The sequence below is a fragment of the Triturus cristatus genome, chromosome 2_1 (assembly GCF_964204655.1).
Source record: "Triturus cristatus chromosome 2_1, aTriCri1.1, whole genome shotgun sequence".
Taxonomy (NCBI): Eukaryota; Metazoa; Chordata; class Amphibia; order Caudata; family Salamandridae; genus Triturus; species Triturus cristatus.
The window spans coordinates 88162716-88188428 of record NC_140581.1 but is presented as its reverse complement, the minus strand read 5'-3'; the positions used below and the strand labels follow the sequence as shown (position 1 = coordinate 88188428).

The 25713-nt window shown below is 50.1% G+C and overlaps 1 protein-coding gene across 5 annotated transcripts in view; it reads left to right on the top strand.

Moving 5' to 3' along the window:
* UNC13B (unc-13 homolog B) overlaps window positions 1–25713 on the top strand; it is a 2660654-nt gene that overhangs the window by 1826825 nt on the left and 808116 nt on the right. For all 5 annotated transcript variants that reach the window (XM_085628130.1, XM_085628129.1, XM_085628128.1 and 2 more), the window contains one exon: window positions 23642–23710. In XM_085628130.1, the coding sequence (XP_085484256.1) occupies window positions 23642–23710 (69 nt within the window). The remainder of the gene's footprint in view (window positions 1–23641; window positions 23711–25713) is intronic.

Genomic DNA, 25713 nt, shown 5'->3' with positions numbered 1-25713 from the left:
AGGTGGTCAGAGTGCCACCGTTTGAGTAGATTTGCTATAGCTCAGGTAGATTTTCTACTCATGCCGCTGCAAAATCAACTCGAATGGGCGTGTGCTCTTGCGCAACGCATGGTGCAGTAAGCACAGATTTTCAGTTCTGCTTGCACTACCAGTTCTAAATTGCACAGAATCTTGCGGAGTTTTCCTGTAACTCTGCGAGTTACGCTCACCCTAATTTTTTCGACTCTGTCATCACCAAGACAAACTTCAAACAATGCATGACCAATGTGGTCAATTGGGCAAAAGAAAACTGCCTCAAGCTCAACACTGGCAAAAGTGTAGTGCTGATCTTCAGTAATAAGAGTTCACCTTGGGATCCACCAGGTAGCCCATCGATGTTGGAACCATACCCACCACCAAATGACCATGCTAGGAATCTAGGCCTCATACTGGACACCAACTGCACCATGAAGTCCTAGGTCAATGCCGTCACATCCTCTGAATGTTGTGTAGAATCTTCAAGTGGCTTCCTCTGGACACTAGACGTACCATCATGCAGGTCATAATCACAAGCATATTGGGCTATGGCAATGCACTCTTCACCGGCATCCTAACCCATCTTCTTCACAGACTTCAAACCATCCAAAACGCCGCCGCCAGAGTTGTCTTTGACCTCCCTTGCCAAACCCACACCACAGAACTTCTCAGAGAGCTCCACTGGCTTCCCATCCAGAAGCGCTGGCAGTTCAAACTTCTCACACACGCATTCAAGTCATTACACAACACGGAACCTGCATATCTCAGTCACCGGCTTCACTTCCACCAACCCACCGGACAACTTCGGTCAGCATCACTCTCACACACACCCCACATCTACAGAAGCAGCACAGGAGGTCGGTCATTCTCCTACCAAGCCGCCAAATTATTGTGCAACCTCCCCCAACCCTCCAGGGCTTCCTCCCCAACACACCAGGGCTTCCTCCCCAACACACCAGGGCTTCCTCCCCAACACACCAGGGCTTCCTCCCCAACACACCAGGGCTTCTTCCTCACTTCTTGAATTCTTCAAGTGGCTGAAGACTTGGCTATTCAATTAGCCTTCTTGTGGGACCATCGAGACTGCCTGTATTCATGCCCAGCCTCACCACACTCCTACACTCACATACTCAGCCCCTTGATACCCTCATGGGTGACGAGCAGCTCTCTACAAATCCACCTTACATTAGATACAGAATCTCCATTCTTAGCCAAAATAGCTTTTTCAGCAGGAATTTTGGCACATCAGAATTTAGCTTTCCTAACAGCAGCCTATGTGACAGGTGAAACGAACAAAATAGCAAACCAACTCAGCAGGAGTTTCCTAACCTCAAGAGAATTCCACTTGTATATATAAATATTCAGAATAATAACCCTGGGTGTTCTGTTGTTGGATCTCTTCCTATCCAAAGACAACAGTCCCCTCTCCACACCTTGGTCAGTATATGTTCTATCAGTAAAAGCCAAAGGGGCTCCAGTACGCTTTCCCGCCAATTTCCCTTCTCCTAAGGGTATTGAAGAAGATTTCAATGGAGAATGCGCAGGAAATTTGTACTGTACCTCCTTGGCTCAGGATCCTTTGGTATCCATTACTAAAAAAGATGTTGCTATGCCTCCTGGTGAACTTAATTCAATTTGGCAAACCTCCTAGGTTTCCGGACCAGTTGGTTCAGGCATTCCGCAGGCTGAGACTGGTCACTCGGAAATGGACAGTGTAGCACTAAAAAACATGGGATGTGCGGACCAAGTTGCCACAGGTATATAGGAGAGCAGACGTCACAGTACAAGAACATCTAACGCTAGGCACTTTTGATAATTTTTCTAAGATGTGTAAGACAAAAGCATAGATCAAGTACCTTATGACACTTTTCAGATCTTTGATTTTTTTAAGAGATAGGTTCATGTAAAACGTAGCAATATCTACAATTAGAACTCCGTTGTTAGCTACATGCCCAGAGATATCTGATGATCCCAATACCGCCACCCGTCAATTTCATGAATGGATAGGTGCCGCCACTAACCAGCTAGTACCTACTAAACTCCATTCTAGAAACAGAAGCTCACCAACGGCACCGTGGTATACAGAGGAATTGCGAACTCAAAAACAACTGAGTCGGAACAGGGAAAGGCAATGGCGTAGAAACTACGATAATGAAAGCAAGATTAAATATAAGGAATCTTTGTCTATTTACAAAACTATGATTACTGCCGCCAAAAAGACTTTCTTTTCAGAACAAATTGAAAAAGCCAAAAACTCCGGTAGACAACTCTATGATATCACTAAAACCTTATCTGGCAATGTACCAGATTTACATCCGTCCCCGTCTCAACCATTATGCGACGCATTGTCTGAATTCTTTTATTTCAAAGTCAACAATATATACCAAGCTTTCATCTCAACGACCATCACCTCCAGAGCCTCTACCTCTCACACCACCTCAGGAAACACCTTGTCCAGTTTTCAGCCTCTCACCACTGAGCAAACAAAAACCATTATCAGGTCTATTAAAACCGGATCGGCCCTGGACCCCTGCCCTTCTTCAGTGCTCTCCAATATGATAGATGTAACTGCTCCAGTTTTTACTCATGTTTGTAATACCATCTTTAGTTCTGGGATTTATCCAGACTCCTTAAAAAACACACTGATTAAACCCTTGCTTAAGAAATCCAACTTAAATAAGGGGGAACTAAAGAATTACAGACCTATAGCAAGCCTCCCTTTCTTAGCTAAGGTGACAGAGAAAGCCATGAACCAGCAGCTTTCAGAGTACATAGAGAAACATCAGCTACTGGATGACACACAGTTTGGCTTCCGAAAGTATCACGGATCGGAAACCGCCCTCATCAAGGCAGCGGACGACATCAGAATGGTCCGTGACCAGGGAGGGACAGCATTACTTGTATTGCTAGACCTCTCGGCAGCCTTCGACATGGTCGACCATAAGATCTTAGTGGACCGTGTCGGAAGGATGGGGATTCTTCACATTGCGAGAGACCTGCTTTCCTCCTTCTTGGCCGATAGAACGCAAGTGGTTACACTGGGGCCATATCAATCGGCCAAGCGTTCACTTCCGTGTGGGGTTCCTCAAGGCTCCTCCCTCAGTCCGACACTTTTCAATATCTATGTGTCGGACCTTGCGGGTGTGATCAAAGCATTCGGGATGAGCCTAACCTCATATGCTGATGATACGCAACTGGTGCTGGCCATTAAAGGTGATGGACCGGAGGTGGCAGAACGCTTTAAAAATGGAATGGTGGCAATCGGAGAGTGGATGACAGACATCTGTCTGAAACTTAACTCCGATAAAACGGAGGTGCTCATTTTTGGCTCTCTTTCCCCGATCTGGCCTGTACCCTGGTGGCCACCAGCCTTTGGTACTCCCCCAAGCCCGACCCTCAAGGTCAGGAATCTGGCAGTAATTTTTGACGACCACCTTAATTTCATGGCACACGCAAACAAGATAGCAGCCACAGCCCATCATAAACTCCGAATGATAAGGAAAATCATTCCTTTTCTACCAGACACTGCCGCTAAAACATTGGTCAGTTCTCTAGTTCTTTCGTCACTAGATTACTGCAACTCACTTTTTTTAAACGCCCAAGCCAGGGTAACAAAAAAACTGCAGACAATACAAATTGCAGCAGCACGTCTCCTGTCCAGAACACCTAAGTTTGCACCTATCGCTGACACCATAAGAACATTCCACTGGTTGACTATCCAAAACAGGATTAAGTTCAAATCACTTTGTATAGTCTATAAGGCGCTTCACGATCAAGGACCACGCCTCCTTAAGGACAAGCTTATACTTTACAGACCGTCGAGACAGCTTCGTTCTACAACTCTGAACCAATTAGTGGTTCCGCGCTCCAAAACAGTGTCCTGGGGTGACCGTCGGTTTCTAGTCACAGCTCCGAAGATATGGAACACCCTACCTCAACATATTAGAACCTGCCCCTCACTTTTACAGTTTCGGAAGAAACTGAAAACTTGGCTGTTTAATCAGTGATAGTACCCTTGTCTCCCGATGTTACTCATACCCCGGGAAGAGACAGCTACTAAGGTCTAGCGCCGAGACGCCTACGGGTATTCGTTCGCGCTTAACAAATGTCAGAAATAAATAAATAAATAAAATTCATGCATTTAGATAGTATGGGCAGGCTCTAACCTTCAGGAGACTCCTCAAGACCTGGCTCTTCGAACAGTAGCAGCATCCCCCTCCCTAGCGCCTTGAGACCCTCACGGGTATGTAGTGCACTTTATAAATGCTATGATTGATTGATATTAGCTAAAACGTTACTACATAGTTTTTCACTGCAGAATCCACCCAGGGCCAGCTTTAATTCTGGTGCCGCCCCATGCGACAATGTTTGTTGGCGCCCTCCCATGACCTTTTCCATTAATTCCCGCACCACCTCCCTTTAACAGTGACCATCAAGTAACAATAACCACTCTCTCTCGCATTCTTTTCTTTTGTTTGATAGCGCTACTTATACCAGTTTTGGTAGCAGAGCACTTTACATCACACAGGTTACACAGAGACGATGAATCACACGTGTAAATCAGTATATAGGATATGTTACATCAGAAAGAGGACTACAAGATATATGAGTCACATGTCATCCATACTGGTAGGAAGTATACTTTGAGTTCTTGATCTGGAGAAACACAAACTCAGTATTTAAAACGTACCACCATGGTTGGGGTTGTCTTTACTAATAAGAATTGATTTCTACCCAAATGGAACCCTTTTTTGCAACATTAGGATAATGAAGGTCTGAGAAAAAATCATAAAGCTCTAACCTATACCTTGCAGTTTCTACGCAGCTCTTTGATAGTTAATAGCTAACTGGTCTTTATTAGGATGTTAATTTATAAATTGTAAGAGATGAAAAGATCTTGCTGACAAAAGCGGTAACCCACTGAACTATTTAAATTATATGCATTTCTGTGATCTGCACTGTATGCGTTCTTTGCAGCAGGCATATTCACCCTCTACTCTCCTTGATGATGAGTCAAAACTTCCACAAGACAAAATTCGATCTCTCTCTAGAAGGCCCATTAATCACCAGAGTTACATTGACATTTTTTTGTTGCCTGAAAATTGCTGGAGGCGAGGAACGCTGCAGCAGGTGATTTTAACTCCACAATTTATTAGACAACACAGCGCCCCCTGAAGTCAGTGCGGTGCAGTGGCACCGATTCCACCGCCCTAGAGCCGGCCCTGCTTCCACCTGCTCAACCCATATTGTCATCTTGAGATCTGCCACTGATTTTTTTTACAACCAACTTTTTATTTATTGAGAGGTGCGATCAGTCAAAGTACACAGCTGTACGCCTACAACCACAGTGGCCGGCAGCAAAAAATCATAGCTTCATAAGACAAATGCGATAGGACAGAGCAGGTCTCCTGCACCTCACATCATAGGTCCAGCAATATACGCTATACACAGGGTCATTCCCCCGCCCACTAGACACTGCGCCCTATCGTCTCCCTATCGTGCACACTCAGTAAAATACTTGCAACATTGTCCTGTCAGTCGCAGCACGGCTCAGCTTACCACACATAGCGCGCCTGTCGCCCCAAAGCATGTCTGCAGACATGTTCACGCAAGCCTGGAGATCAGATAAAACAGGTGCAGCAGGTATTGCAGCCTAGTCATCAACAGGAGCCCAGCTAAGCCAAGCAGAAAGGACACATTCCCCAATCCGGCGTCTATCGCTACCATGTGCAGGTCAAATAAACAGTGCACACTGAGCTAGGCCTGCGCTAGTTTCGTTCGCTATGACATATACATTTCTTACAGTGCAATGTGAGGCACCCCGTCCAACCCGCAACCCTCAAGAAGTCTGGGGCGGGTAGAAAGGGGGCCTCCACTCAATGGAACCATGACACTGTCCCATCACTCAACCTCTATGATTCCTGAAAAGAAGACAAACCAGGAAAGAAGGGGAGAAGGCGGGAGGAGAGGGGGGATCGCCGGGGGAAGGGGGAATGGACCTGGCGGGAGGGCAGGGAATGCAGAGCTTCGCTGCCCTTATACAGCTTACCTCTCCTTATCTAGATGTGCTGTCCCCAGGGGGCCCATAGTACATTTGTGGTGATGTGTAAAAGTGGAGTGAGGGAGTAAGACCATGGTACCCACACCTGGAGTTAGTGACCCTCCGATGATAAGGGCAATTGCCATGCGGACCCTCAAAAAACTCCCGGGTCAGTCGGGCGAATCTCATCATCAAACAACTTTAGGGCCCGTAATCGCGGCGGTTGTAACCTAGCATGCTCTATCCTCCCCAGGTGGTCCACCAAGGGCTTCCAAAGGGTCCGAAACTTAGTATCCCTAAATTGAAGGCGTGCCGTGAGCAGCTCCATCGCCACCACCTGCCATAAGCGGGTAAACCACACATTAATGGAAGGCGTCTCCGCCTTCTTCCAATATAACGCTACTGTTTGCTTTGCTGCGCCCAGCATGTGTAAATTGATACTTGTATAGCGCACTACTCACCCGCAAGGGTCTCAAGGCACTTGTACGAATACCGCTGTGGAACCCATCCTGGCTTTCCCTGTGAGGCGTCCACTCCTGGGCACCCCCAAGGTGGAGGCCAGGCATCCTTAGCGTTGTGGGGGCCGTTGTGGAGATTAAGCAAGCTATTGCCCAGAGTTGCAGAGTGGGACTCCATGATTGGAATGGCACCGAGGCGAGAATTATCAGGTCCGTGGAATTTTTGAGCCCAAGTCCCGCCGAGGCGGGGAATTGAACCCTGGTCCCGGGCTAGACCTCTGCATCAGGGTCTGCCGCTCTAATCATTGAGCCACACTTCTCCATGTGGAGGCTCAAGTGCCAATCACGGCCCGTCATGGCTCGCCTAGATGTTGGTCGGAGACCCAAAACGATCGTGAGCGGGTCCTCTAGCAGGGGGTAACCCAGTACACGCTTAATGTGGCTGAGGACTTCCTTCCAGTAGGTAGTCAAAAGTGGACACGCCCACCAGATATGGATGAAATCACCCAACGCTTGAGTACAGCGCCAGCAGAGCGGGGTCACCTTGGGGAACATCCTCTGGAGTCGGCAGGGGTATAGTACAATTGGGTCATCACCTTGTAGGCCGATTCCTGTTGGGGAATGCTACGGAACGTTCTGGGAATATCGCTCCAAAGCCTTGCCCACTGAGCAGGAGTAACACCTGAGCTGGAGAGGTTCTGCCACCGCAACTGGTGTGGGTGGGGACCAAGACGCTGTGTATGCTGGAGCACTTTTTATATGCGGGAGATGGGACCCTTATAGGTGCCAAATGTACGCGCCAATTGCTCGAACAGGGTGTATGGCCGCCTGCGCCAGAGAGAAGCCCTGCACCCAATGCCGAAGTTGCATATATTGAAATTTGTCCTTGTCCGTTAGTCCAAATTCCCGTTGGCATTGTGTAAAGGTTTTGAATTCCCCCCCCACAAAGAGGCCTCGAATCGTCCTACAACCGGATTCAGTCCAGTTCTCAAAGTAGGGCGGGCGACATGCCGGCGGAAACTGTGGGTTGCGATTGATAGGGGTGTGGGGGGAGGGGAAGGTGGTAAGGCCCCTACGGACCGCCACCCTGTCCCAGATCTCAAGGACCGTCTTAGTGGGAACCGCCATGTATGCGCTGCGGTGGCGCGCCGCTCGAGGCAGCCAAGCATGATCCCAAATCGGGCGACACGTAACTGCCCTGTCCATGTGGAACCAAACTTTTTCGCTTTCCCACGCTCCCCGTTCTAGAATGAAGCGGAGATGCGACGCCCAGTAGTAGTCTAGTAGGTTGGGGCAGGCAAGACCACCCCTGTCCCGGGGGAGCTTCAGAATTTTATTAGAAAATCGCGGCTTCTTACCTCCCCATATGAATGAGATCAGTGCACGTTGCAACCCTTGGATGTGGTGTTCCGGTATAGACGTCGGCAAGGTTTGAAAAAGATAGAGGATCTTTGGCAATATGGACATCTTGATTGCGTTGAGGCGGCCAAGCCAGGAAAGCGGTAGAGCTTTCCAGGTGCGCAAGTCTTCCAAGACCGAGCGTTTGCACTCCTGCCAATTGGCCTGCGTCCAGGTGGCCAAGTCCGGGGTCAGGTTAAGGCCAAGGTATCTCACCGATCCGCTCGCCCATTGGTAGGGGGCGCAAGTCCGTAACGCTGCAATCTCCTCCTCTGGGATCGTGAGATTAAGCGCCCAGGACTTTGTATGATTAATTTTAAGCCCGGAGGCATGCTCATAGGTTTGAAGCAGCGAGTGTGCCGCTGGAAGCGAGCTTAAGGGATCAGACAACGTGAGGAGAAGATCGTCAGCGAAGAGGGCAATCTTATGATCTCGGCCCCTAAGGGGGATAACCTTAATAGCCGGGGACTGGCGAATTAGGATAGCAAGCGGTTCCACCACTAGGGCAAATAGCAGGGGTGACAGGGGGCAACCCTGCCGGGTGCCCCTGCAGATGGGAAAGGGCTGCGTGAGCTGACCGTTCACACGCACTCAAGCCGCGGGGGAGATATAAGGGGCCATAATACGCACCTCCATTTTAGGTCCAAGCCCTATCTTCCGTAAAACTGCGCGGAAGAACGCCCAGTCCACTCGGTCGAACGCTTTTTCAGCGTCGAGTGACAGGAGACAGGCCGGAATTCCCCAGTGTCTGGCCTTCCCTACAATGTGGGCTATGCGACGTACATTGTCCGCACCCTGGCGTTGGTGGATAAACCCCACCTGGTCCGGATCAATAAGGTTGGGCAAGTGGACACAGAGTCGTTTGGCAAGAATTTTGGTATACAGTTTGAGATCGGTATTTAGCAGGGCTATGGGCCGGTAAGAGGAGCAGAGGGTGAGGGCGATCTCTGCCATCGCCATATCTGGAGACGGCTCCCCAGATTCCGCGAATGAGTTGAATAGACGTAGGAGGTACGGCTGTAACTGCGGCAGGAAGGTACGAAAAAACGACACCGGGAGCCCGTCAGGCCCAGGCGCTTTGCCTAATGGGAGGTCTCTCAGAGCGTCCGCTATTTCCTCCAGGGTGATAGACTCCTCCAGAAGCTCAGAGTGGTGTTTACTCAGTGGCTCCCAGTCACACTCGTCCAGGGCCGCAGCTATCGATGCAGGCTCCGGGGGGTCTCCCGCATAAAGAGAGGAGTAGTAGTCGTGGAACGCTTGAAGCTTCGCAGATTCAGTAGTCACCCAAGCTCCCCCTGCCCCCTGCAGCTTTGCGATATGAGCCCTGGCCGCCCGCGTACGCAGGCGCCGCGCAAGGACAGTGCCCACTTTGTCACCGCCGTCGTAAAAACGCTGCCGGAGCGCAAGTAGCGTTCGTTCCGCCTTGTTTGTCCTATGCGCGCGGAGCTGACCCCGGAGGACCGCTAAACGCCGCTTATGGACGGCCAAGGGTCGGTCCTGGTCCATCTTTTCCAGCATCTTAATTTCACGTGCAAGCTTAGTTTCGTATAGTTAGGCCTCTCGCGCCCGAGCGACGGCTATAGCTGTAAGGGTGCCCCGTATCGTAGCCTTGAAGGCATCCCACACAAGGGGGAGAGGGGTCCCTGGTAGACCATTATTTTCAAAGTATGCCAGGATGGCCACCTGGATTTCCTCCCTATCGGCCGGGTCTCGCAGGATGTGGTCCGGGAACCGCCAGCGACGCGAACGGGGGGAGCGAGCAAGGCGCTTGTGGAGCAACAGTTCCACATGGGCATGGTCAGAGACCGAGATGCTCGAGTGGGACGCCGACATAGTGTCCTTAAGCAAAAGGTGGGAGACAAAAAGCATGTCGAAACGTGAGTAGGAGCGATGTGCGTGTGAGTAATAGGTGTAATCCTTCAGCCCCGGAGAGTGGTAGCGCCAGACATCTACCAAGTTTAGAGCAGTAAGGGATTTTTTCCCTGTTGCAGACATGGCCCCCACCCCACAGCGATCCAGCTCCGTGTTCCATACCAAGTTGAAATCGCCCCCAACTATGAGGTCCGAACCCACCGGCTCAAGGTACTCCCGAATTATCCCGTGCAGAAAGGCATCTTGACCCTGGTTGGGGGCATAGAGATTGCAAAGTGTAAGTGTGTGGTGTCGTCTCATGAGCTCGACCCTCAGGAACCGGCCCTCAGTGTCCCAAGTACCTTCACATCCCCCTGCAGAAAACCCGCCCGACAGAAAATGGCTACCCCCGCTGTCTTGGTGGCTGCTGAAGACCAGAACCGATGAGGGAAACGTGGGTGGGCCATTCGAGCTACATCAGCTTTAAGGAGGTGCGTCTCCTGCAGGAAAATAATGTCAGGGCTCTGTTGTAACAGGTATCTCCAGATCTGGTGCCTTTTACTAGGTGAATTAAGCCCCTTCACATTCAGAGAAACAACCTCCCAGGAAGGTACAGTGGTCATGGGTACTGGGCTGCTGGTGTAAGTATCCCTGCCAGGGTCCCCCACTCACCCACGGGTCTCCCCCGCCAGAAGGGTAGGAAGAGAAGAGGGAGGGAAGAAGAAGGGTAGGGTCGGGGGTAATATCTGAAACAGCAAAACGGCCAACATGGCCAACAAGGCCTATTCCAGTCTAGGGAGTGGCCAGGCACAGTGGCACAGGCTATCACGGACGTGTCACTCTCCCAAGAATAGGAGTGGGGGTCTGTCGTCACCATCACCGTACACCAATGACTCCGGGGGCAGCTCCGGGCCACCGCCCCACATGAGGAGCCGCAGTATCAAGAGAAAAAAGGCAGGCATCCTTCACACCGCACATGGGATGGTCGTGGCGTTGAAGTGGGGTCAAGACGAACACTGGGCGGACAGGCAGCGAGCCCTCCCGTCCCGGGGGGCACGCGGTATGAACAGTGCTGTAAACATGGAGGTTCATTTGGGGGCGGATTCCTGCGATCCCGCCGGCGACGAGCCCCCTTCCAAAGATCGAATATGTTGTATTATATCCTGTTTGTCCTGCGATGATCTGCTTGCAGCAGGGGAGAGAGGCCTCCCCGAACGGCTCACTCTGGACCAGCTGGGCTTGAGTGGGACGCGAGGCCCAGCAGCGCGTCGCGAGGGGCTGACCGGCGGGGTGTCCGGGATCTGAAGCAACTGCGCCGCTTCCCTGTATGAACGCAGCATCCGGCGTCTGGACTCCCATTGGAATATGAGGGCGAAAGGATGGCCCCATTGGTAACGGATGTTAAGGTCCCTCAACTTGTCAGTGATCGGTCTGAAAGCCCTCCGGCGTATGAGGGTCGTAGGAGCCAAGTCCTGGAACAGTTGGATCAGGGCACCTTTGTACATGATTTCGGGTTTGTCCCGAGTCGCCTTCAAGATGGCTTCCTTTTCGACGAAGAAATGGACCCGCGTCAGGATGTCAGGGATGAGGCCTGGTCTCCCAGGCAGCCCAGAGACCCGGTGCGCCCGGTTTAGGGCCGGCGGCGAGGCATCATCGTCCCCCCGGAGTTCATGGAGAAGATCTGCCACGAAGGTCATGATATCTGCACCCTCCGCTCCAATCGGGACTCCCCGAATGCGTATGTTGTTGCGTCGCCCCCTATTTTCCAAATCCTCCTGCCGGATCTGGAGTTCAACATGCTGCTCCTCCAGGGTCGCAATCCGCTGCCAGAGGTGTTCCTGGTCCTCTGTGCGGGCATCGAGGGTCTTTTCCATGTCATCCACTCTGTCCCCAAGCTCCCCCACGTCCCTCCGGAGCTCCTTAACGCAGGCCTGGACCTCCGTGCGCAGCGAGCCAATCTCAGTCTTAAGATCTTGCATAAAGAGCGCCATAAAGGACTGCGTCACCGGCTCAGCCGAGGCCCCCGCCCCCAACGATGAGGGCCCCGCCGGCGCCGCACCGGGCTTACTCCAGAGGTTCTTCACTGTGGTGTCCTTAGAGGCCGGCGGCGGCTCCCTCCCCGGTTTAGTGCACGTCATTGTGCCGCCCCGCTCCACCCCAACAGAGGGGCCACCACGGCAGTCCGACCAGTCCGCTCAGGGCCCCTCCACACCGCTGCAACCACCGGGCAGGCCAGCCAGCACCCAGGGGCTCCCGGGAAGATCAGCGTAGCGCCAAACTCGGGGTCACACTCCACTCCGGGCCCGGGGGAAGCAAGCCCAGGTCGCAGCGTCGCAGGGCGTGAACTCCGGGTCTAGCGGGATATAGGGCGGAGGGGCCCGCACAGGTAGAGACCACCCTCGAGACGTGCGTGCTGCCAGTCACTGATCCAACGAAACTCCGTCCCAGGGCCCCCCCTGCTCAGCCATCAGATGTCCCAAGGCAGTGATATGCGCCGCACCCCCAACAACGCCTGCTCAGCGCCCCCAGGGGAGCCTGGTAGTCCTCTGCAGAAGGCCGACACCGGCGGGCGACCGTCTATCTCCAGGGGGCGGGCTCTCCACTGCCCAGGCAACGGGAGCCCAGCAGCAAGCGAACCCCCACAACCTGAGGCCCCGCCAGACCCACGCAGCTTGGCCCCGCTCCACACACCGATCAGTTTCCAGGAGGTGGGGCAATCAAGGGAGCGGGGGCACTGCCCTCTCAAGGCGACACGCCAGACTTGGCCCCCAGGCCACTCCCGATGCAGGACAGGGGTGCGCCGCGCCAGGCAGACCCGGGGCGCGCAGGGAGAACAGTCGCAAGCCAAGCACGGGGGCAGTTCTTCCCAAATCCGGGGCGGCAGCAACCCACCGCGTCAGAAGCAGGCCAAGGTGTCCCGGACAATAGCCTCAGGTCAAGCGCTCCAGTCTAAGCCCCTCCGCAGCTCCGGTCGCCTCAGCAGCTCCGCCGTCCCCAAAGCAAGCAGTGCTCCCAGGGTTCCCCGGTGCAGGCCTCACGATAGCGACCGCGGTCTTCCCCGCCTCCGCAGTCCTTCCTTCCCCTCAGCAGCCCGCAGGACAGGGAGCTTGAGCCGCAGTCACCCTTCGTCCTCCTCACCTCTATCCAGGCCGCTCACACTACGCCTCCGACGGCCCCAACTCCCGGCAGCAGAGGTCGCCTCCTCCACAGCTCGGCAACTCCAGGGGCACAAGATGGCGGGCGCGACCTCGCCAGCCTGGGCCGCCCCTCCAACGCCGCTGCCCCCGTCGAGCACCGAGGGCGCCGAACTGCCGCTCCCCGGCCACCTCGTCTCCACACAGGCAATCAAGGTGTCTCCGCCGGCGAGTCCAGGCGCCCGGCCAGACCGCGCAGCTCCTCCACGGCACTCCAGAGGGGGATGCACAAAATGGCGGGCGCACCTGCTCCAGCCAGGGCCTCTCCGCGACCTCGATCACGGTCGCCTCTATCCGTCAGCTCCAGGCTCTCCGAGCTAAACGGAAGCAGCCCGCTCCTCTCTGCCGCCTTCTCGCCCCCAGTGGAGGCGTCTCCCCAGCCGCTGTACCGCCTTTCAATGCAGTGTTCCCCGGCGGTGGCCCGGAGCCTCGGCAGCGTGCGTCCTACTCCATTGACAGCTTGGCCACGCCCCCCTGCCACTGATTTTAAATGCATTTCAGTCATGTCCCTTCGAGCCATTAACAGAAGTCTGATTGCAACGCTTAACATCAAAGGTTACTTTCTTCTTAGCAAAAGCATCTACTAGACCTCGAGGAGAGATATTGGTGTTAATGTTAAATTCTTTATCTCCACGCTCACTGTGGAGTGTGGAGCTGCAGATTCTTGCATGCATGGGGCCTGCATGCGCTGAGCGATGCACCGCACTCTAGCACAAGGTTGCTGATGCTACGTTGACTACATGGCAAGACATATAATTTATACTTCTGGGACATTTGGTAACAGAAGCCTCCATGTGCTTCACCCTTTTATTTTTTTGCAAAAAGGGATGAAAGAACAGAAGGGGAGTTAGGAATCCTGGACAGCTCAGCGGACATCTATTGGTTGGAGATCTATATGACAAGGACTATATTGTTAGGAGAAGTATTTATTCCTCTGGGACATGCTAATACAAGATGGCTGTAAGTGGTTCCAGGTCATGCTTGGTCTTTTCAGCAGTAGTCACTATATAAAGGGATATTTTGTATTCTTCAATGTGTTGCAATTCTTCGAGGATTTGGTCATCGTCCTGTCAAATAGCCCTTGCACTCCAGTCCCTTGTTTTTTCTTTCCGGGTTATGTTGGCTTGTTTTTTGCTTGCTTTTTTCCTTTTTCCTGACTTAGTTACCATCTTTATCTTTGCTTCTTTCCATTGGAGCTCTTTTGGGTACCAGTGCCTAGCATCTCCTTTCTATCCTTTAGTTACTCGGGAGGACAGTGCTGAGGATGCTGGGAAAGACCCCACTATCATATCTGCTCCAGACAACAGGGTTAAATCAGAGAGGAAGGACCTACCGTTAACAAAGATGAGCCTTTGAAGTCATTGAGGCTTTGGTTGATTAGTTTCTCTAAGACCTTTGCTGGGTATAGGAGGAGGGAGATAGGTCTGTAGTTGGAAACATCATTGATGGCATCACTGTGCATCATAAGGGCGTGAATATAAGATACTTAAGTTAACTAACTGGTGAATTTCAGTTTTCTTTTTTTAGTATTTTTAACTGACATCTTTACCAACAGCACTTTAAATGTGGCTTTTGCAGTCAATTCCTTATGTTTTCTTAACGTAAAGTAAGGCATTCCCATACCTATCTATTGTAGGATGCTGGCTTAGTATATGGCGTACACTTATTTAAGTGAAGCACCTTGCACTAACATCCCTGATGGTGATTTTTGTGGTCTTAGACAACCTTAGAAAGCTCTTTAAGTGGTACCTGTGGCGAGCAGCCTTCAGGCTTATCTGGAAAGAGTGTTAAGCAGCTTATTTTACCAGATCTAATCATGTAGTGTAGGTTAAAGGAAAAAGAACCACTTAGTGTATGTTTAAAAATAGTTCTATGTATTTCACAACACTCACTAACACATTGGTATATCTCCTACCTGGAGATATAAACACAAATACACAAGAATACTTCAATTGTAACACGTAAGTAAGCACAATACACGGTGTCTCCAGGGGGAGACCAAGCCATATACAAAAAAAGTGGAATGCGAACTGTGACCGAAGTCGGGACTTAAACCAGGAGACTCAGAAGAGCAGGGGGCACAAGGAACCACCAAAGTACCCAGGAACCCCAGAGTCTGTGTGCAGAGTGGAAACACAACCACGTACTCAATAGAAGTCAATGAGGAAGTCACAGTGGCAGTTTTGAAGAAGGACCCTTCCCAGTGGACCATGAAGAAACACAGTGGAAGACAGAAGGCTGGAGAGTCACCCCACCTGTGGATACCCCAAGAACTAGGATACCTACACCAGAGAAGCCGGGTGCATAGGTGCAAAGTGACGTTAGAAACTGCAGTAGACCACAATGGAGGACTTCAGTAAAGATGCCACTGGCAAAGACTGTGCAATAGTCCAGTGGAATCCAAGGGTGGATTCTTGAAGAGAAGAACCTGCAAGCAGAGGGAACAGAGCCTTTGCCTCTCGGAGGTGACCAGGAGGCACGGAAGAGCAATGCCCACCGATGTCGGAAGATGCCAGTGATCTTGTCGCTGCAGCTGAGGACCAAGCAATGCTGAGGAAGACCAGGACCTATGCACGAGCTATCCCACGTCGGAAATCAAGAACCAGGGGGGTGGGTGTCCGGTGGGTGCACCAACAAGCCTTGGCATCTGCAACAGGCATGGAAAGTGAAAAAGGAGCAACGTTGGGACCTGCCAGGTTAAGGGACTCACCACAAGCAGGAGAGTTAGTGTAGGTCCCAGAGCAAGCAGGGGAGCCCATTGAAGCAAGAGAAGACCCTTGAGGGGACCCACAAGCCAATGCCACAGGAGTCGCGAGAGGACCTTGAGCAACTTACCAAAGATGAAGGCCCACAGTGCAGAGAATGTGGTGAGGTGCTGATATTGGCAGGAAGAGATAATGGAGGCTGGAGATTCTTGTAGCCCGAAGGTCTCTGCAGCGCAGAACCAACAAGCCTTGGCAACGGCAAGTCGATGCACCTCACAGGGGTTTGGTCCCAGCGGTACCGACGAGGACTACTGGCCTCAAACTTGCTGAGAGGTCAGGTCTCGAGGGAGTTGCAGAACCACCGCCTGTGTTGCTGAGCCTTCTGAAGTCTGTGTGACGTCAGGAGCAGCAGATCGGTCAGCATTTCTGCGGTGCCTGCAGATGCAGTTGAGTGACTCCTTTACTCCAAGGGAGATTATTTTGGGTGTCCTTGATGACCACAGATCTATTCAAGATCCTGGAAAAAGCACAGACAGATGACAAAGAAGACTTGCAGAACGGCAAGACCAGAAGCAGCAGGAGTCTTCCTTGAGGCAGTCTCAGTTCCAGGCGAATTCCAAGTGTCCAGACGGTCGAAGAGTGACTTGGTTTCCGGCTTGAGTCTTGTCCCCCAACGAATCTGAGGACCCACTCACAGGTAAGCCATTTATTCCCTAAGAAAGGAGTTAGGACGACTCAGGGGTCTGGACAGAGGAGAGGATACTCCCATGTCCTTTGTCCAGTTTCGTGTTAGAGCAGGAGCCAGGGGCTCCCTGAACTGGCTCAAGCCGGAGTATGCACGGTGGGCACAAATGTGCCCTTCAAAGCAGTCTTGTGGCACTGGCAAGCACTCCTACCCCAGCCTAATACACTAAATCTTGTCTGGAAGGTGGTACCCCCCCACACCTACCTGTGACTGGAAACCTATTGTACTACCTTCCCCTGCTCGAGCTTAGCTCAGCAGCAGGACGGCAGAATTGTGCCTGGGGTCGGCAGCAGCACTAGCTTGCTGGCAGACCCTGGAAGGGTGTTATCAGGAGTACTGGGGGCTTCCCGGAGTAGCCGCCCATTGCATGGAATCATACCTCCAACACTGGTAATGGTGTTGGGGTAGGATTCCATCATGTGTGATACCTAACATTCCCAGGTTTGGCATTGCCAATATATAGTTAGCTATCATGTAATGACCAATGGCCGCTATATGTCTTAAAATGGCATACTGCACTTACAAAGCCTGGAGAATCGACTCAGGGGTTTGTAAGGGTGTCCTGCTCATGCAGGGGCACACACACACTTATAACCCAGCACCCTGCCTTCAGGATTGAAAGGTCAGCCTTAGGGGTGACTTCTAGGTTTGAAGTGGAGTGATCACAGATATAAAAAAACTTATATCTGTTGTAAGTGGTGCTTGTACCAGCTTAAACAGGCTGTAAGGGCAGGCCTGTAGTCACAGTTTGAGTGGTTCCTTATGGGTAGCACAATTCATGCTGCAGTGCATTGGAGACCCCGGTGTACTTATGACCTGGGTACCTCAGTACTATTTATTAGGGACTTATAGGGTACACCAGTAGTTGGTGGGTGTACAGAAGTACTTACCATGTCAATTTTAGGGAGGAAGCACAGTGACTGGGATCCTGATTAGCAGGATCCCAGCCAGACTGGTCAAAAACATACTGACACCAGCAAAACATAGGGGTAACCATGAAAGCAGATCCTACTTTCCTACAGCTATCACTTTTGTTTTTTTCTATGAATTTCTAAAGATTTTTAAAGTAGAGTAATTATGTAAATTGTTGTCAATTTAAGTAAGCAAAACCAAAGGGGATGATGGACGGAGTGTTGAACATTGCAAGCACTCACCCCCAGTCAACTGATCTGGGTTTAATCCATCATCATTCTTTAGCTCACTCCGCCACCCCAGTTCAGACATGGCCATATGCAAATCAGTCTGACCCTGTGCCTCATGGGAACAGTCCAGCCTGAACTGCCAAGCCATGTCTTCCCTGGACCGGAAACAAGCATCCTGGGACCGGTTTCTGGCATTTCAGCCGTCTTCAGCCAGGCTAGCTTGAATCCAGTGGCAAAATGAGCAAGGGACCCACGTCTGGGCATACCCTGCCAACTTAGGGCGAACAAAGCAAGACCAAATGGGATGATGGACGGAGTGCTGAACATTGAAAGCACTCACCCAAAGCCAGCGGATCTGGGTTTAATCCATCATCGTTCTTTAGCTCACTCCGCCACCCCAGTTCAGACATGGCCATATGGTCAATTTAAGTAAGGCAGACCCACTGGCTTTGTCAAAGGGGCAGAACGCCAAAATGTAGAATGGAGGCCTATTGGGTTTACCAGGGGATCAGTCAGCACATCACCATATAAAAAGTAGAGCTATTGGGTTTGTCAAAAAGGCACCCCAATATTTTATCAGTAATGGGGTCTTCATTATAAATACATACATGGCAATACTTAATACTAATACTCAGAAAAATACTTAAAATATAGGATTCTTGTTCAAAACAACCATAGCCATGTGTTTGAGTCTATTTGTATCACTTTTCAGGCCACAAAATGCAGCAATGGGACCAATCATAAGGGGTCCTTGCGCTCACACTGAAGAGCTCAGGGTGCTTTGACAATAAATAGTAAGATCTCCTATGGTCATGGATTCAGTCAGTGATGCAGGAGACTTAGTGTGGGTGTTTTTTTTGTTTATAATGTTTGTAAAAACAAAACAAAAAAAATGGATTCCTGGGAGTTGCTGTGTTCTGTCTCCCACCACAGCATTTTCAATTACAGTTGGTGGTGGCCTCGCCCCACTTTAAGGCACCACCACAACTACAATATTTTAAAACAAAACCCATGCAGGGTATTTATTATAGGGTGCTCACGGAAGGGAGCAATGAATAATTGTGCAGCCTCTCTGCTTTACTATTGAATCAGCGAGGCGGCAACAGATTTTGTTTGTTCAATGTAGGATCCCCAGTTCTCGGAACCCAGAGCCAAGATAATATTTTTTTCCTGGCAGCTCAGGGACTCATTCTCGCACTGCTGCACCTTTTAAAAAATATATATATAATTTGGGTGCCCCCGTCCCACCCGGGGTGCCCATAGCCGGTCTTTTATTTTATTGCATCCTGTGTAGCCCACTCCTGGACTATTGTGCCATTTTCTTTTGTTTGGTAGGTGCCTCTGTCCCACCTGGGTTGCCCATAACTTACCAACACTACGGGGCAAGCGCGGGGGCAGGCCGAAAGCCCTGCACTGCCCATCAGCTCTCCAGCCAGCATCCATCCTGTGTGCCGGTGGTAGCTGGCAACAGTAAATGTGCTTTCGCCACGGCAGATTTAAATTTCTGCTCCCCGCTGTGGGAGCTTATTTACGGTTTGTTTCCTGCCCACATAGAGCTGTTGTTTTGTGTTCTCCCCCAGTGAGAGCCATTCTGCTCCTGGCTGACATGGGAACATTATTTATTGTCTGGCCAGAGGATGGGGTTCACAGGCCAATACATGGCTCAGGGAGGGGTGAGCACACACAGGCCCCCTCCCTAATTCATTTTTTTCTTTAGAAAGCATACATATATATGGTGAGGCTCATGTGGGATATGGAAACTCTGGGACCAATGACTGGTTTGGGAAGGGAGAAGGGCAGGCACGCCCTCTTCCCAAACATTTATCTTAGAAAAATGTAAAGACCCACCCCAGGATACCTCTTATTGCAAAGAGCGGGAGCCTGCCCACTTTAAAAAAAAATAAAGTTTACAGTGGCATCATTAAAAACACTGCTTTTGACCTGAGGGTACCTCTGAGGCACCCTCACAAGTCCTAGGTTGTCAGGGAATCCCTACCCTGCCCCCTATATGTAATTTGTCTTGTTTTTTTCAAGACACTGAGACTGAGTTCTCAATTTGTAAAATTACTGCCAAACGTCTTTGTTGATGTGAGGCAACCAATTAGATCTTATCTGTTGATCAGTCAGTCTCACAATACTACTACACCCTGATATATCTATACATTTTTACCTTTATTTTCTTAGCAAATATTGAACAGAGTGTAGGAAAGTAGGATCTGCTTTTATGGTCACCCCCACTTTTTGGTGGTGTCATTATGTTTTCTGACTAGTCAGACTGGGATCCTGCTAATCAGGACCCCAGTCTCTGTGCTTCTTCCCTAAATTGGACATGGTGAGTACCCAGGTACACTCCAGATTGGCTACTGGTGTACCCTGATAAGCCCCTAGTATATGGTACTTAGGTACCCAGGGCATAAGTACACCAGGGGTCTCCCATGGGCTGAATCATGTATTACGCTACCCATGGAGGGACCACTCAAATTGTGACTCCAGTCCTGCCACTGCAGCCTGTGTAAGTTGGTGCTAACATCACTTACGACAGATATAGGTTCCCCTGTATCTGAGGTCACTACACTTAAAACCCATATATCACCCCTAAGGCAGGCCTTACAATCCTAAAGACATGGCGCTGGGTTCTAAGTGTGAGGATGCCCCTGCATGAGCAGGGCACCACTACAACCTTTGAAGTCTATTCCCCTGGGTTGTAAGTGCATCAGCCATTACGAAATATAGAGTCGCCATGCATCATTAAGCGATGGCCATCTCTAAACTGGCTGTAACGAACCCTGTCATGTTTGGTATCAAACGTGTTGTAATTATAACTCCCACACCGTTGAGAGGTATGATTCCATGCACTTTAAAGCTCCACCGGGAGGCACTCAGTGCTCCTAGTACCAGTCTTCCAGAACCGGTCAGCAAGCTAGGGATGCTGCCGACCAGAAACATGGTTCTGTCCTCCTGCTGCTGAGCCAAGCTCGAGCAGGGGAAGGCAGAACAATAGATATCCTGTCACAGGGATTTGTGACCACCTCCCAGACAGGGTTTAGTGTATTGAAGGAGCAGCACTGAGACCGCTTGAAGGGCTCATTTGGTGCCCTCCTTGCATACTCCAGTTCAAACCAGTTCAGAGAGCGGTTGACTCCCGCTCTGGCGCAAAATTGGGCAAGGGACATGGGAGTATCATCCCCACTGTCCAGCCCCTTCTCTGGGCAGGAACCCTGAATTGTCCCAACCCTTCTAAGGATACTTGGGGCTTACCTGTGGGTGGGTCCCTAGGTTCGTCGTGGTACAAGATTCAGATCGCATACCACTTCAATTTCGACCATCTGGTCCCTCTGGACTTCACTAGCCTTTGCTTTTGGAACCGAGACTGCACGGGGGAAGTTTGCTGCTGCTCCTGGTCTCGTCGTCCCGCTGGTCTTCTGCAGTGTCTGTGCTTCATACAGGTTCTTCACCAGGCCTGTGGACATCAAAAGACACCTGAAGGAATCTCCCTTGTAGTGAAGGAGTCACTCCTATGCATCTGCAGGCACTGCAGCGCAAATGGGCGGTCTGTTGATCCTGGGCTCCCACGGACTCCGAAAGGCTCAGGAACACAGGTGGTGGTTCTGCAACTCCCACAAGGCCTGCACTGTCTTCTTTCCACGTTTTAGGCTAGTATCCCTCATCGGAACCGCTCGAACAGAACCCCTGTGCACTGCATCGACTTGCCGTTGCCAAGGCTTGTTGACTCTCTCCTCCTTTGATCTTCGGGCGCCAAGACGCTCTAACCTCAAGCAACTCCTGCTGACAAGATCTTTGCCCTCACCTCTTCCTCTGGACCATGGTCCTTCTTCATTGGTAAGCTGCTCGAGGTCCTCCTGCGAAAAATTGCAACAGCGACTTATCTATTGCGCGTGCGGTCGTGTTCCCACTCTGTACACGACTTCTGTGGGGTTCCTAGATACTTAAATAGGGTGGTTCCTTGGGTCCCTGGCTCTTTTACGTCTTCTGGGTCCATTCGTGACTTGAGGCATGGTTCCCATTCCACTATTTTAGTATATGGTTTGGTCTCCCCCTGGGGACCACTGTGTATTTGTGCTACTTACGTGTTCTGTTTCCTAAGTATTGCGTGTATATCTCCAGGTAGGAGATAATACATTGTGTTAGTGAGTGTTTGTAATAAAATACCTATTTTTAAAACTATTCTGTGTCATTATTTTTCACTTAACCGTTACCAGTGGTGCCCAAACATTTGACTGCTGAGTACCCCCATTGAATCACTAGTGGAAGCCAGGGACTCCCAAGCTATTTGTACAATGTAAATGGCGCATGGGCAAAACTATTTTGGCGACGGCAGTAGGGTTATCGAGTGATCATCCCTGCCGCCAAGCAGGTATTGACGACACTGCAAACACCAGCTCTGATGTGTGAGCGTGACTCGGTAGGTGCTTGAGACCTGCGGACCCCTTGGGAATGTGTCACAGACCCTAGGGGTCTGCGGGCCACAGTTTGGGAACCGCTGACCTATGCTATAAGATTATGTACTGCTTTACACTCCTGGACTAAGCCTGAAGGCTGTTCTCCACAGCTACCACTTAGAGAGCTTCTAGGGTTGTCTAAGACAACTAAAATCACGTAAGCGTTGTCTGAATTACTGCAGGGTGCCCACTTACATAAGTGTGCATCATATACAAAGCCAGCCTCTCACACAGAGTTGTACCAAATCTGGAAAATTGCATGGGAAAATGTGGGCACCATTACCGACCCATTTATCTCAGTACCTGTTTGATGAATCACTGCAAAACTAACCAGAAAGGAGCTGAGGTGGTTGAACCTTTTTTGGAACGTTTTATGAAGATTCATTAAACTGCACCAAAGTTATTAGCAAAATAAAAAAATCTATTTCTTATGGAAACACGAGCCTAACTAATTACACATGCTTAAGTGCAAAAGTCAACAACAGAAAAGTAGATGGGTGACGTTTGCTATAATCTATACATACTATTCAGGAGGAATAACTACACCGTCCAACATTCAAGACCATTCTGCCAAAGGGAAATTTGTAGATTTGCTGCTTCGACTTAAGCAAATACATGTGTAAAACACTCCAGGTGGAATGTTGTTGATATAGCCGACTTTGCAAACAATGTATTGTGTTCTCTTTGAGATAATTAGGGTCATACATGTAATAACAATTTGTTTTTGCTGTTTCTTCTGAGCATGCAAACTAGCTTGGTTTTCTCTTTCAACATCATATTGAGTTGTTTGGTGTATCCTCAGTAGCTAGGACTGTGATGAGAAAGTGGTGGAATGGGGGTAATGCGTGGATTACTTACCGTAGTCTTCATTACGCCTGACCTTCCATGCCACTGTCCTTACAGTTCCTTCCTTTTCGCTCTGTCAAAAAAAAAAGAAAAATCACTTGGCATGACAGGAAAAGGCGTTTCCGCTACACAATATAAAAGGGAAGGGAGAGTCTAAATAGTAAGCAAGGTAAAAATACAAGAAGGACTTGAAGGAAGGTGTGTCGTGTGGAAGGCGCCCCAGAATCGGTAAGCACTGTGAGAGAAGGAAGCTCAGAATCCTAGGAGAGATTCATAAGTCATCCATGCATTAACCTGGAGGTGAAGGGCCTGACCTCTCCTTGAATATTGCTCTATGTTGTCTCATTAGCTAACCTCATGTTTTGGGATATATATATTTAATTCTCTATCAAATATGGTAACATATTAGTAAATTGTGATTCTTAAAAGATAGCTATGCATAACAGGAGAGTAAGTTGCCGGTGCCTACACCACAGTTCAACAGTGAGCCTGAGTCAATATTTCAAAAGTAATTTTCCAGAACCATACAGTATGCATTTTGTAATGATAAATTATTATAATATGAATGCTTCCTGTTTCCATAGACCAGTGTTTGGTGCAATCAGCAGCTTTCACAGCCTAGTATATGTTTGCTGAGCTGTGAAGGCTGCCAGCAGTTCAGCTTCCATCTCAGTGCCCATCATAGAACAGGTCAGGTGCTTTTGCATCCTAAATCATGCCTTTTCCTCCTGGGCTGACAGTACACCGTGAAGACGTTCCTGGCTCATTCTCTCTTTTCATTTTGCAGAAAGAGAAATTTGTTAAACTTCTGGACCAGCTGCACAACTCGCTGCGCATCGATCTCTCAATGTACAGGGTAAGTAAGAGTTGACTGATAGAGCTCTTCGTCCTGTAAACAGCCCATTTCTGATGTCATCCTCGTGGTCACTGTGGAAAGCCAAATTGTTGTCTTGTGTGTGTGTTTGTTCCCAACCATCCGAGAGTGGATTGAAGTGAAACTTTTAGCCTGACACTATACATGGGCAAATGTCACAATGTACAGAATATTGGCTGCTGCACCTCACACATATAGAAGCGTTGGACACCTTGGATATTGTGTGCTAGCTTTTTTCGTCCAACAGTGATTTTTTGGGCACTTTTTTAAGTTCCTTTCTGGCTCCCTTGTCATTCCTTTAATTTGCATGTTTGGTTGAGTTTTGCTCTTTCAAAAGCCAGTGATGTATGTCCTGTAATGTCTGTATGGGGGTCTCCATAGGGAGTGGTTTGTCTTTGCAGTTGCTTTCAATTCTCCCCCTGGCTGTGTTTCGTTGGCATACACTGTGTGCAGCTCTTGGGCACCACCAAGGGGATGCCTTTGTTTGACTTGGAATCCCCTCAGATGTTGGGCTTGTTCACGCCAATACTGTGGGCCCAATCCTGTGTCCTTGCCCATCAGCTCCAGGGGCCCCTCTGGAGGCTGGCACCTACCCTTTCTTTCCATTGTCACACAGGTTTTCAATATAGTTGTGTTTATTTTGGCAGTATTTATATATAGCTTTGATTTAAAAGCTAGAGTGCCCTTCTGTCCAGTCAGCGCGGCATAAGGCATCGCCCCCCGCAGCCTGTGGGAGCGCAGCAGGTCTTTTCAGACTGAAAGGAAAGCAACTTCCACCGCAGTTACAGCTGGACTTCACAAATTAACAAACGCCAGGTTATTTACATGATTGGCATTAAGGTTTCTGGGACAGGAGATCAGCTGCGGAAGATATGTTGAGACTAGAAGGGGCCTGGGTTACTTTTCCTAAACCTTAGGGGTGATGGGCGCTCATTCTAAGGCAGAAGATGGCGCTGCAGAGGGATGGAGCACAGAAGGAAATAGCTTTATTCCGTCCTAGTTTTGGGTACTACGTCTGCCTGTTGGTAGGTGCCAAAGAAGATACTGATGAAGGAGAACGTTTTCCTCTGTGTCATGGCGATTCTGATGATTTCTTCTAGCCGCAGATTCCTCACCTTAAAATACTTCCCGAGCGCTGGACTGCATCCGAACGCTTTTGTTCAGCAGCGCTGCCGCACACTGCTTGGTGGCCCTGTGTGGCTACGCATTCGTTTTGTATCGCCCTGAAGTCTGGGAAAGGAGCTGCATATAAGCGCTACCCCTGCGCACTGACATCAGTTCCTTTCTTTCCACGCCTCCCTACTTGGATAAAGAGCTCGGCTCCCAATTTCGTCAATTTCCACATCGAATGTCACTGTGCCAGGCAACAATGTCCCCCGTAAAATGACAGGTTTTAAACATGTCGTGACTGCAGGAAACAAATGTCAGTAACAGACCTGCACGAGGTGTCTTCTTGGTGTCTGAGGTCTGGCCACTACTCAAAGTGGTGCGATAAATGTGCTCTTATGCTCCTGAAGACGCTCTGGAACAAGGAGGCAAAGCTCTATGCCACCGAACACTAAAAGGAGTCATGGCCTTTTTACAAGTCCTGCTCGCGCTCCAAGTACAAACTCAGTCCCACGCCCAGGCCATCTGAAGCAGATATTATAGGGGCGACCTTCCCCAGCAACTTGAGCACTATCATAGTGACCACACCGTCATCCGCTTCAGTCAACACGCATACACAGACGTCACCCAATGATTACACTGACACTTTATTTGTGGGTGAAGAACTGCTGCAGGTTTATTTCATACAACATAGTATGATAATAAAATTGGGTTATCTTACGGGCGATCCAGGGCAGGCAGCCCCTTGCTGCTCCGCCCGCCTGGTGAGCCAGCACACACGGTGGGTCGATGCCCGGCAGTGTGGCACATAATTATTTACAGATCATCCACTGGGTCACGTGATCTGTCTCCTACTCCCGCCCCTTCCGACAGGGGCG